This window comes from Hordeum vulgare, chromosome 2H (genome assembly GCF_904849725.1).
Source record: "Hordeum vulgare subsp. vulgare chromosome 2H, MorexV3_pseudomolecules_assembly, whole genome shotgun sequence".
Lineage (NCBI taxonomy): Eukaryota > Viridiplantae > Streptophyta > Magnoliopsida > Poales > Poaceae > Hordeum > Hordeum vulgare.
The window spans coordinates 49778141-49791823 of NC_058519.1; the positions used below are offsets into that span (position 1 = coordinate 49778141).

Sequence of the window (13683 nt, forward strand, 5' to 3'; positions counted from 1 at the left end):
GGACCTTCCACACACTGTCACCAATGATGGAAATCATACCACCAAAATTAATAGTATTGTAGAATGATTTAACAGAGTAAACCCCTTTGAATTTCAGCATCCAAATTGGAACATCAGGGTTATCAGATGGAGGCACTTTTTTTATATGCTCAAACATATGATACCATATATTTATCCCATTTCTGTCAACACATCTTCTAAACTAGAAGGGTTGGACGCACTTTGCTGTGCTGTTGGTGTTTTGAGATTTTCATATACTCAATCAATCTTAAAATATAAAGTGTATTATTTTTTGAATAATCAAACCTTTTAAAATTTGAGCACATTTTTGTAGAAATATATCAGTATCCATAATATCAAATATTTTTGTAGAAATATATCAGTATCCATAATATCAAATCGGATTCTTAGATTCATCATGATTTTTTTTCAATTTTTATTATTTAGTATTGTGGATGTTGATATTTTTGCCTCTCAACTTGGTCAAAATTTAAAAAGTTGACTTTTTGATAAAGTAATGCACCTTAGATTTTAGAACAGAGTGAGTATTAATTTTGATTAGTGGGGAAGATGATGGAGTGTCTTTTCTTTTCTATCCTTATAATGCAATGTTTTGGTGGGCTTTCGCGGTGTGATTTTGTGATATGCTAATCAAGTCATACTTATGTGAAAAAATATTACTGCGTTGGTGGCTGCATGTATTATATTGATATTACGATATCACATTTTGACGCTATTTTTTCTAAATGATAAGAGGGTGCCTAGGATTGATAAGTATTTATATGCTAGTTGTTTCTAATTGATTTGAAGAATTGTTGACCCAGTCGAAATTCAATGAATATCCCGTGGAATATTTATATGCAAGACGGTAGCCCTTTGTGCGTTGGTCGAGGTAGCCGAGAGCGTAGGGTGGTGTAGCCGTGGTCGAGGTAGCCGTGCGAAGAACGTCGTGGTCGATGTCGAGTCGGGGCAGCCGGTGTCGAGGAAGTCGCCGTGGGGCCGCGGGCGCAAGGAGGCGCCGAGTTAGTCATGGGTACAGTGGTGTCGAAGTAGTGGTGCGCCGGGAAGAAGACATAGTTGAGACGCGTCGCGCCGAGTTTGCCAAGCCCGGGGACACATCATGGACGAAGGCACGCATCGGTATTGTGAGCACCGCGCATCCGTAGACGGACGAAGTTGATGTTGACGATGCGTTGCTCCAGGTTTTCCAGGCCTAGAAACACACCGGGGACGAAGGCACACGTCAGTGTTGCCAACACCGGGCATGCGGAGACGGGGACTGCACACAACCTGTACGCCATGTCGAGGAGGTTAGCAGAGAAGGACTCGACGACGGTTGCGGCGCAAATCGACGGGGGCCGATGTTCCCCGCGGTGGTCGGAGTAGATGAAGCGGTCGGGGAAGACGACGATGACGCTGACGATGGTCTGGTGCTGGATGAAGATGAAGAGGTGGACGGGCGGCGCGACTCGGGTGAGCGAGCTGCAGCAACGCCAAAGAAGAGCGGTGGCGGCGGTTGGTTAGGAGCGCGGCGATGCTCGAAGTAGGCGAGGAAGAGCCCGACAGGATGACGAAGACCGGCGCGGACGATGGCTTTCCCGCGCCGAAGGAGACGATGCGGCGCATACCACAGGAAGTCGACGCGCGGGGAGGGCGGAGGCGATGACAGAAGACCTCAGGGTGGCGGCGTAGACCGCATGCCGCAACGGTACGCCCCGAAGGGGCGACGCAGTGGCGGTGCGCGGGTCGGTGCAGCCACGGGAACGGCCTCAGGCGGCGGGGGGGGGGGGACCGCGTGCCACACTCGCTACGGCCCGATGGGCGATGCAGCGGCAGCGCGAGGGTCAGTGCGGCCACGGGGGCAACCTGCAAAGGACGACCTCGAGGCGGCAGTAGACCACGTGCTGCGACACTGCGGCCCGAAGGAGCGACGCATCGGTAGCGCGCGGATTGGGGCAACCGCGGGGAGAACCACTGGGCGGCGGCGCTGCGACCCGATGGGGCGACCCCGTGGCAACCCGATGCTCGATCGATGGAGGGGCGCGTTGTACTCAGGACAATCTTCATGGGGCCCGCGGAGGCGCGCAACCAACTGGCCAGGTCGGTCGCACGGCATAGATGAGGCGGATCACGGGCGTGCATGTGACATGTGATCAATCCGAGCGCACACGATGTTGTGGACGTCGCTCGGTGGAGGCAGGGTGGCGGCCAGTTCCGGCAGCCGGCATGACGCAGGCGGCCCGAAGCAGTCGGCGTGACGCAGGAGGCGCAATAGTCAGCCCAAGGCGGCCGACGCGAGGCAACCGACGAGGACGGAGCCGGAGGCGGCACTATGCAGCCGGCTTGAGGAAGAAGATGCGGCCGGAGGCGGCACCCACCCCGACGCAGCCGGTGCGCGACCGGACGAGGCGACGGTGAAGATCGACGGGCAGGCGACGCGCGAACGGCAGCTGTGATGGGCCGCCGCATGGCGCAAGGTCGTCGGGTCGGGGCGATGCAGGAGTCCCGATCGGAGCAGGGCGATGACGGCCGGCGGAGATCGATGGGTGTGCCGACGCGCGAACGGTGGCGTTGAGGGCCGCCGGGTTTTTGTGCGAGGCCGCCGGGTCAAAGGAGAAGCTGGGTCACGCCGATGTCGGAGTAGGGGCGCAGTGATCGATGGCGGCGGCGGGCGACGCAATCCGATCTAAGATCGGAAAAACCAAAAAGAAAACGCCGATCAAAGTGACCGACGGAGGAGAGAAACCCTAGATCAAGAGACCGGGAAAAGACTCTCTAGGGCAGCCGGTCAACACGACCGGCGGACGAACCCTAGGTACGGGCGGCGCGGCCCCCGGCGGCGATCATGGAGGCCGACCGCCCCGGGGGCGGCGCGCGGTGCGGAAGCAGCGACGGCTAGGTCAAGGACCTTGCGGCAGATACCATGTTAAACGAAAGAATAGGGATTGGTGGAATAGTTAATTTATTGCTTGAGCCTCGTGCGCATATATATATAGGAGTACATGATCATCTTGGAGTACAAGTAAAGACAGGGACAAATCCTAGTCTATCTATGCTTTCCTAAACAATCACGTTACTCAACAGAAATCGTGAATGAAATTTAATATTTAATTTTTTAATGAATAAGAGAGCATAATGAATTAAAATAATTGAGTGAGGGATTGTTGACCCGGTTAAAATCGATGATTTACTTCTAAATTGATGAATTTAATTGAATGAGAGCCCTAATTTAGTGATACAGTATACGAGAGTTGAATTGTCACCCCATCCCACACACACAGCAAATTGAGCTGATTCGGGCCGCAGTCACTTCCCGAAACCCCCAAAGCGGCCCACGAGCAGATCTGCCAGATGCTTCCTCCAAGAAAACAAAACAGAAGTCAGTTAATTTTGACAATAATTGCTTTTCTTTTTGGCTGGTTCTTCACTAAAAATATACTTACCTGATTGTGCAGCCATCATAGTTTGACCCTAGGCTCAAAATTCAGCTTTGCAATTTTGCAAAACCTTTTTCTCGCAAAGAGGCGATCTTCTCTTCTATGCTCCAGCTTGGAACTTTCAAACCCTAATATAAGGAAACTTTCAAAAGCTGATATAAGGGGACGACTTTTTTTTTTTTCTGGTAATGGTAGCTGGCGAATGTTCGCTATAGGGGGTTGGCAAGCGAACCATCTTTGCTGGCAGTTTAATTTGTAAAACGAGATCAAACGACGACAATTCTTACATGAAAAAAATGCCTTCTCAAGGAGAAACTGCAATGCCGTCTCAAAAAACTGCCACCTTTCCCCTCCCCCTCTCAACTAAAACTGAGAGGCGAACATTCGCACATGCCACCCTCTCTGATGAACGTTCGGCAGTTATAGACATCTTTTTTTTTAAACTTTCATTTGAATCATCCGAAGTCTAACGGCTCTAGTTCATCTTCTACGTCCAACTTAAACCTTACACCCTCCAAATCGGAACCAGCACCCCCCACACCCCTCCCACCCCACGCCCAGATGTGATGCTGCGGCGAGTTGCACTGTCTCCACCTCTCCGATCAGGTTCTCGTGAGCCCTCGCCCACGAAGCCTCTGCCAGCCGCAACATCGCTGTCTTGATCTCGACGGCTATATAATCATAACACCAGTGAGAGCAAACATAAACAAAATCACCCTCATCGTCGAACCCTCTTCAACATATGAGGCCTCGCCAAGATGCCGCCGCTGGCCACGTCGCCGCGCCTCATTGCTCCACTTCATCTCGAGGATTCAACTGAAGGTAAAAAAAATCTCCTGTCAAACGCACTAATACAAAATACTCCAAAGTTCAAGATAAAAATAACTTGAATATTAACATTCAGGCACTCACCATTTCAGCATGCCCGGTTAGAACCCGAATCCACTAGTAGTAGAACCGAACCCGGAAACGGCACAGCTCGCCGGAAACCCCCCCTCCCCGTGCTCGTCGCTAATCCCCATTTCCCACAAACCCCCTCGCTGCGCAGCCCAACCATCAGTAAGCTTCGAGGAGCTAGGGTTTCCCGTACCAATCGATGGCCGTCCCCGACGCTGTGCCGGCATCGCCGCCGCCGGCGGCGCGGATCGTCGTCGTGATGCTGGCGCTCGTGCGCTTCGCCCGCGTCCTCCGCGTCGCGGCGGGGGCCCTCACCTACCTGTGCCTGGCGGTTGCGTGCATCTCCTCCGGGGCCGCGGCTGCGCTGCTCGTCGCGCGCCGCGCCTGGGGCAAGGGCTCCGGCCCCTTCCTGTTCCTCCAGGCGCTCATGTACGGGGGCGTCAAGGTCTGCCTCTACAGCGTCCTTGCGTCGTTCGCGCTTGCCGTCCTGCTGCTGTGCGTCCAGCGCGTGGCCTACTTGATGGCAGTTGCATCTGGATCCACTTCGGTATTCGAGAAGGTACTACCGTGCGAATTAACTCCGTGTGACCTTTATTCCGGTCGATCGAATTGCAGCAGTACATAGGCAAGTGTTATGATTATGAAGTTGCCATATATATTGTGGTCTAATTAGTTTCGTAGTTCAGGTTGTCCTGATGAGTAGTAGTAGTTTAATTTTTTCATGTGTGTTCATCACTTCATTTGCATCCTACCATTTCTGAACCATTCCATATATACTACGTATGGTTTTGTTAAAATTGCTCTCCTCCTCAGAGCGCCTTCGGATCAATCAAGCGGGAGCCGGTTGCAGGGTTGTTTAGGCTTCCGCGCGCCGCGGTGCTTGGATTGGTCGTGGATGCGGCTTTCTTCCTGCTAACAGTCGCTGGTCTTCTGGTAGCGATGATGTCGCCGCACGTGGAGGGTTCAATATTTCAGGGTCAACTGGTCGCTTCCGTGATCATGGAGGTGGGGATATTTGGTATGCTTGCGACAGCTTGCTTTGTTACCATCCCAGCGCTCATTCTTCATTCCTGGAGGCAGGACCAGGCGGAATGGAAAGCACGACCACAGTGCTGTTGAGGTATACCTCCCCCTTTGCTTTGCTCCCCTGTTTCTGTGAGCCATATGATCATTTCAATTATTATCTGCATATTTTGTGTAGCCTCCTAGCATGAAAACAGTCCCCCAGTGTTGTTAATTACTGCCTACTGGTGTTGATATTTGTTAAGATGGAGCATCGTTGTATATAAAACCAACAATGAGGTTTTTGCTATTTCCTCTCGTCATTGCATATTAAATTGCGCAAGTAGCCAACTAATGCAGTTCTACCGGATGATGATAATAAAAATGATCAGTTGCACGTATTAGAAAAAAGGAAATTAATTGCCTACAGTCCATCGTTCACTGTGATCGTTGTATTTTTGCAGCGAGTGAGATATAACAATGTTTGCATGCTTCCAAACTGTTCACAAGCACGTTTCTTGAGTTTTCTTGCCATTGCTAGTTTCTCCATTAAAACCAATTGAAAGACCCAAAGTTGTGAAGTTCTGGCTATGGCATACGAGTCTACTCTTCTTAGCTGCATTTGGCATTTATGATTTTGTACCATGTTCCCTCACTCGTAAAAAGAAGTGGACTGTTTTTTTTTCAGGGGTACACAAATTGTGTACTGTAGCTTTATAGAAGACAGAGGAAAATATACAAGAAATATCCAAGCCACTCACACCACAAGCCGGTGCAAGAGCAAAAAAAAAAAAACTTCAACTCCTAAAACCATACACTACTCTTCACTAAAGTGTTGAACTCCTCTAGCTCCAGCGAGAGCCCACAACTTGAGCTCTTGAAAGATTTTTGAAGCCAATACCCATTCGGATATTGTGTCATGCCTATCAAACACTCGTCCATTCCATTGCTTCCAAATACCCCAACACACAATATAGTGATCATCGAATCAAACCTTTTGCTGTACCTTTTAGGCAATGTTCAAAAAAGCGGAAAGCGTAAGCGAAGCGGAAGGCCACAACTTCGAGCAATGGACGCTTAAGCGCAGCTTAACCGCACTTAAGCGTTTTTTGAAATTGGCTAGAATTTGACAGATTTTGAATAATATATACAGGAAAATAGGAAACATGGCACATGTGTAATCGAATAGCCATCTAAAATACAGTTCACACCATAGCTAATACACATTAAGTTCACATGGGAAGCAAAATAACAACTAAAATGCAGTTCAGTTCAAATGGTCATAGCCTAATAGAGATCATGTGGCCATAATTTTGCGAGCATATGAAGGAAATAGTTCCCAAACAGAGCCTAATAATAAGATAAATGGGATATTGCCATTATTGTGCAAGCAGACAAGCAAAAGTAGTTCAAAAATACTCAAATTCTGGCCAAATTTTTAAAAAGGTTAACCTAGCGCTTAGGGCAAAAGCGAAGCGCTTTGCCATCACTAAGCGCTTAAGCGTCGCTTAAAAACCTTTCTTGAACAGTGCTTTTAGGAATGTTTTTGCAATTAGAGCTCCGCCAAGATTCAAGATGATCCGTCACCGTCGGCAACAGCGCCAAATTAATCCTCGCCCTTCTGAAGCAAAGATACCATACCTGAGTAGACACGTTGCAGAAAAATATGGTTCACACTATCTTCTTCTTGATCGCATAGGAAGCACGATGAGCCCTGATCCTGCAAACCATGCCTCAATCTCAAATCCGAAGTCCACAGTCGATATTGCAGCGCAAGGCACATAAATATCTTACATGACAGGGGAGCCCAACACTGATAAACTGCTGATGCACATTGGAACCTGATGGCACCCTTCCACAGCATGTGATATGTAGAAGCCGAGGTGTACTGCCCCTGAACGTTGCACTTCCATATCGCAACATCTTCCTGATCAGGGGAGATTTGCATGGGCACTAGAATCTCCCAGAGCCTGATGAATTTCACTAGCCCATCGGTAGAGAGCTCTCCGACAATGTCACATGCCCAGCTGTGAAGCATGCCCTCTTTTAACCGATCTGCGATTGATCACCTGGGTAACGTGCGCCATGACAATTGGCGTAATTTCCGCCAGCCTAGCACCATTAACCCAGCGTTCTCTCCAAATTTTTTTTTTTGATCCCCAGCTCCCACCTGCCAATGCACCAAACTGTCAAACGCCTCCTGGACCTGAGGATCAGGGGACATGTTCAATCCCTTCCAGGGTCTAGTATCGTCCGTGCGCTTCAACCATTCCCAACGTTGGCGTAGAGCAATACCTTGCCTCCTGAGACTAATCACTCCCAAGCCTGCAAGGCATTTTGGCCTATAAACATGCCACCACCCCACCTGGCACTTCCCGCCATAGGTTTCTTCTGTCCCAGCCCAAAAGAAGGCCCGCAGCCCTTGTCAACACGATCAAGCGCCCACTTTGGGGCGTCTGCCACAATCAGGTGATGTGTAGGACAGGCTCTGATAATATTGTTCACAAGGATCAGCCGTCCTGGCCTGGTGATCAAACCTCTCTGCCATCCTAGAAGAAATCGCAGCACTGAATCAACTATCGGTTGCCACTCCGACCTCGTGAGCTATTTGATGGAGAGCTGTAGCCTCAAATATTTGCAGGGAAAAACTTCCATCTTCCACAGTATCGCCGCAGCCACCATCTCCTCATCTCACTCTTCCGTACCGATCATAATGGCCAAAGACTTGTTGAAGTTCACTTGAAGACCCGAAGCAGCTCAAAAAATGCGTACAAATTCACAGACACACAGCAAATCAATCGCATAATACCACATCATCCGCTTAAATAAAGAGTCTCTGGAGAGGTGAGCATCCCGGCAATGCACTGAGCACTCCACATTCCTGCGCTCGGGTGACCATGGAGGTCAAGGTGTCCATGGCGATCACAAAAAGGAGGGGCGGGAGCAGATCTCCCTGACAAAGCCCACGTGTGTGCATGAATTTCGCCCCAGCTGAGCCATTTACCACCACTCGAGAGCTAGCTATTGTTAGTAGTAGCAACCCAAGCTCCAGATCTTCGAGAATCCTTTAGCTTGCGGCACCTCAAACAGGAAGGGCCACGAGTCCCTTGGCCTTCCACTTGTGCAGCTTCCTCGTTAACTGCCGGACAAGCATGAAATTATCATGTATATTTCTCCCTTTTATGAACGCCGATTGATTCACCATTACCAGATCTTCCATACGTTGGCTGCGTCTCATCGCAAGCAATTTAGCGCATAGCTTCAGTATACTATGAACCCAGGCTACCTAGCTAATCGGACGATAGTCACCGACTGTGCATGCATCCGGCTTTTTTGGAATCAGCATGATCAGGGCTTGATTTAATCTGCCAAAACCGCGGCCCTTATAGAGAAACAGCTTATGAATTGCTGTCATGACATCTCCTTTAATGATCGCCCACACCTTCTGGTAGGACAAGGCAAAAAAAAAAAAAAACATCGGGCCCAGGTGCACGAGCTGCTGGCAGCTCCTTGATTACCGCTCAGACTTCCTCCTCAGAGAAAATCATGTCTTGATCACTAAGATCCACTTGGGCAATGTTTAGGAAATCCAAATCAAGAGCATGCTCTCTTGCCTGCGCTGTTCCCAGAAGATTCTTGTAAGCAGCACGAAACAACTCCTCTTCTCCGTGTTGATCCGTAATGGTGTTTCCCCCATGGGTAATTGCCGGTATGAATTTGTTTGTTTTCCTCCCATTGGCAAGCATCTCCATCACTCAGACATCTTATACGTGAGCGCTGCCTTGCGATCGTACGCTCAAGCGATGCAAGACCCAGCACTAGCTGCTTCAACGTGGGTCTCAACCACCTCTCCTACGTCGAGAGAGATCTCCAATCCCAAGCACAATCGAGGTGCAAAATCACATAATTTGCGACGGCGATATGCAGCTTCACATTCTCAATGCGCTTTTGTCCCCAAGTCTGAGATAGCGTGCCGTGTTTCTCAACAGCAAATATAAGCGCTTGAATGGGTCAGTAATGACAGTGTCTTAGACCCACGTCTCTTTGACTGCCTCCACAAAACCCTCAAAGTTTCACCGAGTAAATCTCGAATCTGAAGCGGAATATGCCGTGGATAACGCCCGAAGGAAACAGTCTGGATGCTCCAATCCCCAATCCAATGTCAATCTTGGTAAGCGTGGGTGGTTCCCGCTCGTTACTCCACGTAAACCTGTGCCCATGCAAGTACAGCTCTTTGAGGTCATCAAGGAACCGCTTGAATCTTCCCATCACTCTCCAGTTCAGGTTAGCATTATTCTTGTCAGGCCTATAGAATCAGGTTAAAATCCCCTAACACCAACCATAGGTGAGGGCAAAGCTGGCGGTGAGCCGAGAGCTCCTCCAGGAATTGCATCTTTTCCTGATCCTCTTGGGGTCTGTAAAGTACCGAAAGCCACCAAGGCGCACCCTCCGACGGCGAAACACAGCCCGAGACGAAGTTTGTATCATTCACAAAGTTAGAAATCTGTAGCATGGAGGAATTCCAGGCGATAAGGATCCCTCCTTGGTCTCGCATGCAGGAAGGTAAGCGAAACGTCGTAAGATGACCCAAAACATTCCATAATAGTGTACGGATCGATCACCGCCAGTTTAGTCTCCTGGATACAGAAAATTGCAGCATGTAATGAGTCAGCAAACTCCCTAAGCGCCTTCCTTTTTGCTGGACAATCAAGTCCCCCTATCATTGCAGCAAACAATCTCCAGGTTAAGGCCTGACATAATGGAGAGCATCTCTCCATTGCCAGCGTCCAACAGCCTATGCTGACTCTGCCAGTGTCACATTTACTTCCACTCCAGATCGATGGGGATAGCTTTCCCAAAGATTGAAAAGTGAACTGTTTGATCACTTTTGTTACTAAGTGATGATAATAAAACGATCAGTTCCTTTTACATATTAGAAAAAAATATATTAATTGCTTACGCTCCATCGTCCCCTGTGATCATTGTATCTTTGCAGCGAGTGAGATTATAACAATGTTTGCATGCTTCCAACTGTTTGCATGCACCTTTCTTGAGTTTTCTTGTCATTGCTAATTTCTCATTTGAAACCATCAAACCAACATGAAGACCCAAAGTTTTGAAGTTTTGGCTATGGCATACGATTCTACTCTTCTTAGCTACATTTCGCAGTATGACTTTGTACCGTGTCCATCACTCTGGTAAAAAGAAGCAAACTGTTTGATCATGTAAATGAATAACATGATGGTAAAATGGCACATCTCTAGTCCTCTTATCAATTATCAACTTCTATGTGGCGTTATGCCCACTACATTTTGATAAAATTGCCATTGTGCCTTTGTCTGCTGTTCTGTGACTCAGTTTAATGCCTTTATACTTTAGTAAAAAGAAGTGAACTGTTTGATCACGTAAGTAAATAACATGACAATATATGGACACATACGTAGTACTTCAAGGTGGTGCTATGCAACTACATGTTGTTAGGCATACCTTTGAGAACAGTTAATTTCTGGTGTTGCTAGTTCATATAATCAGTTGTGTGTTAGCACTACCAATTGAAAGGATGAGAAAGATTTGGAGTTCTTCAATATCTCACAAGATAAAGTTACTTCATTGCTGGAAAATGAGTTGCATGGGCTTTAAATTTACAGTACTTGAAAGTTGAAAATATACTATTGGATGCTTAAAGTTGATATGACAATGTTCTTTTATGTGGTAATTTGATCAAATCTTGGGCCTGGTTATTGGCAGATGAAACTAAGAAGAGAAGGTGTCCGGAGAATTTGGCAAGGAGCTACATCTCAGCTTCATCTGCATGAGCCGTGAAGTTTGGTGGGTCATTGTGGATCTGGTGATGATGTTCGATGCTACTCCGGGTTACTTGCTTACAAGATTGCGCTGGAGTATTGGTGTATAAATATATGATGGTAGAATTTGTGTCATGTTTGTAATACCCTGTTGGAAGAAAATGCTTCCATTCCATGAGACATTAATCTGGTGATGAATTGGTATGACTGCCGTCGGTTTGCATTCTTATGTTGTATGCATGGTGGCAAGTAGTAACGTTCTGCAAGTGGGCTATGTATGCGTTGCAATTTCGGATATCCTCGTGGTTATGTTTACCGGGGGTGGTTATCTACTACCATCGTGGTCGTTGGGTCATCTTTTAGAATGTTAACTCTACCTGCTGGCATGCTTGTATTGTCGTTTCCATCCTCGTATTTGCTGTTGAACTTGGCCATCATTGTTTGTTCTGTGTCGTTGAAAACTGTCACATACTTCACCCAATTTTCCATTTTTCTTTTGTCGACAGTAACATAGGAAGGCATTTTTTTTACGTAACTGAAGGCACTTCTCAGATATATATATATATATATATATATATATATATATATGCATGATGAACTGTGGTCCATCGCGTCAAATTTTTTACACTGCATTGAACTGCAACTTTTCTTTTTGAAAGGTCAATTTTATTATTTTTAGCTACTTATTGGGTGGGTTTTCCCTTTCAAACCGGTTATTCATCAAAATCTATTTCCAGACAGAAGCATCTATCATACCTTTCAGTTGCTTTTGACAATATTGCCTTTTCCTTTCAAACCGCTTCTTCATGAAAATCTACTTAATTGTGCAATCATAATAGTTTGACACTAGTCTTTGAAGCTTTCAAAATCCAATATGCATACTTCAAAATAAATGAACTTGAAATTTTCAACTTACAATTTGATGATCCATATTGAGAGTTTTTTTAAATTCAAAAACCATAAATGAAAGTGAACTCTTGTTATTTTGTTCGAAAGAAAACTCGGTAATATATTTAAACATTTCGCACAGTGGCTTGAACAAGAAATTAAGTAAGTACTTTACCCCGTAAAAAAAGCAAGTCTTACCGAAAATGAAATTATGTAATTGTGCAGGATCAGACCAGGCACTCACCGTTTCCACGTACCCCGTTAGAACCCGCGTCCGCATCCGCATCCGCTAGTAGAGAGGAAATGGGTTAGAGCAAGTCTAGTAGAACCCTCAAACCCTTAAAACAAAAACCAGTTTTAAGGGTTGAGAATTGCACATTTTTGACACTTTTAAGGGTTGAGAATTGCACATTTTTGACACTTTTAAGGGTTGAAAAACAGGGGCAAAGACTAAAACCCTCAAACCCAACCCTTATAACGGAATATTCCGTTATAAGGGTTGGGTTTGAGGGTTCTAGTCTTTGCCCCAACCCCAAACCTTAAAACTGTCATTTGGCATTGCATAATTTTCACAAGACAAACATAATAAACCTTCAAACAAACACGGAAATAAAGATCATTGATGCATGGTTTAATAGTTTTTACATCACACAATCATCATCTTCTCCCTCTCATCGGCACCATCACCAAAAAGTTGCACTTGGCGCCATTCCTAGATCACTTGCACGTCCATCAAGCACCTCCATTGGAGTCATCCACACCGCCATCGCCACCACCACTCATCGGAGTGTCACCTCGAAAAGTAGAGGACGCACCACGGAATATCCTCTTCCTCTCTGTGATGTCCTCCTTGTAGTCCTTCCACCATTGCAATTGTTCTTCATCCATGTCCTTCTTGGACATCATCATGTGCTCCTTCTCTTCCACCATGAGTTCTTTCCATACCTTTGCCTCTTTCACCTTGATCATCCTCTCCTCCAAGTCGGCCTTGCGCTTTGCTTCTTCACGTTTTGCTTCAACTTGTGCAAGCTTGACCTCTTTCTTCTTCTCGGTGATAAGAATCTTGGTCTCCAATGTCTTCCTAGTCAATTCCTCTCTCGCCTTCATCATTTGCTCCATCTTCTCCCTTAGGCTTGATGCCTCTCCTTCCATCTTCACCCTTTGCTTGCCCTTCTTGGTTCCCTCGGGCTTGCCCAAGTTCCTCTCCTTCTCCTCATCTTCACTATCATCCATCCTAAGCATTGCCGACTCCTTGGGTGCGGTCTCTTGATCCCTCAACTTCCACTTGTCAAAGGTTTGAAGAATTGCCCAAGCATGCTTAAATGGGAATGGCTTGCCGTTGGAAGCGGCCATCTCCTTGTACCTCATGCCGGCAATTGTCTCCTATCAAGCACACATAATCACATAAGAACCCACATAGTACACACACATAATGAAAATAGTGAAGATATATGTACTCACATAGTCACTCTCCACGGTTCCACTAGGTGGTGCATCCCTCACTTGGTCCATGGCCGCACTCCAACGAGCACAAGCGGGCTTCATCAAATCCCACCGGCCTTGAAGCGACCGGTAACTGCGAGAGAGGAACCCACAATTCTTCGGCTTGATCCTACAATAGTTGTCCTCGATCCTGTGCCAATACCTTTTACCGG

At 47.1% G+C, this 13683-nt stretch overlaps 1 protein-coding gene across 1 annotated transcript; it reads left to right on the forward strand.

Annotated features, from left to right (window-relative positions):
• The first annotated feature begins 4470 nt into the window (after window positions 1-4470).
• LOC123424808 lies at window positions 4471-11344 on the forward strand. The gene is made up of 3 exons (XM_045108502.1): window positions 4471-4893; window positions 5148-5454; window positions 11085-11344. The coding sequence occupies exons 1-2, from the start codon at window positions 4534-4536 to the stop codon at window positions 5451-5453; spliced, it is 666 nt and encodes a 221-aa protein (XP_044964437.1). The 5' UTR covers window positions 4471-4533; the 3' UTR covers window position 5454; window positions 11085-11344.
• Window positions 11345-13683: the final 2339 nt, after the last annotated feature.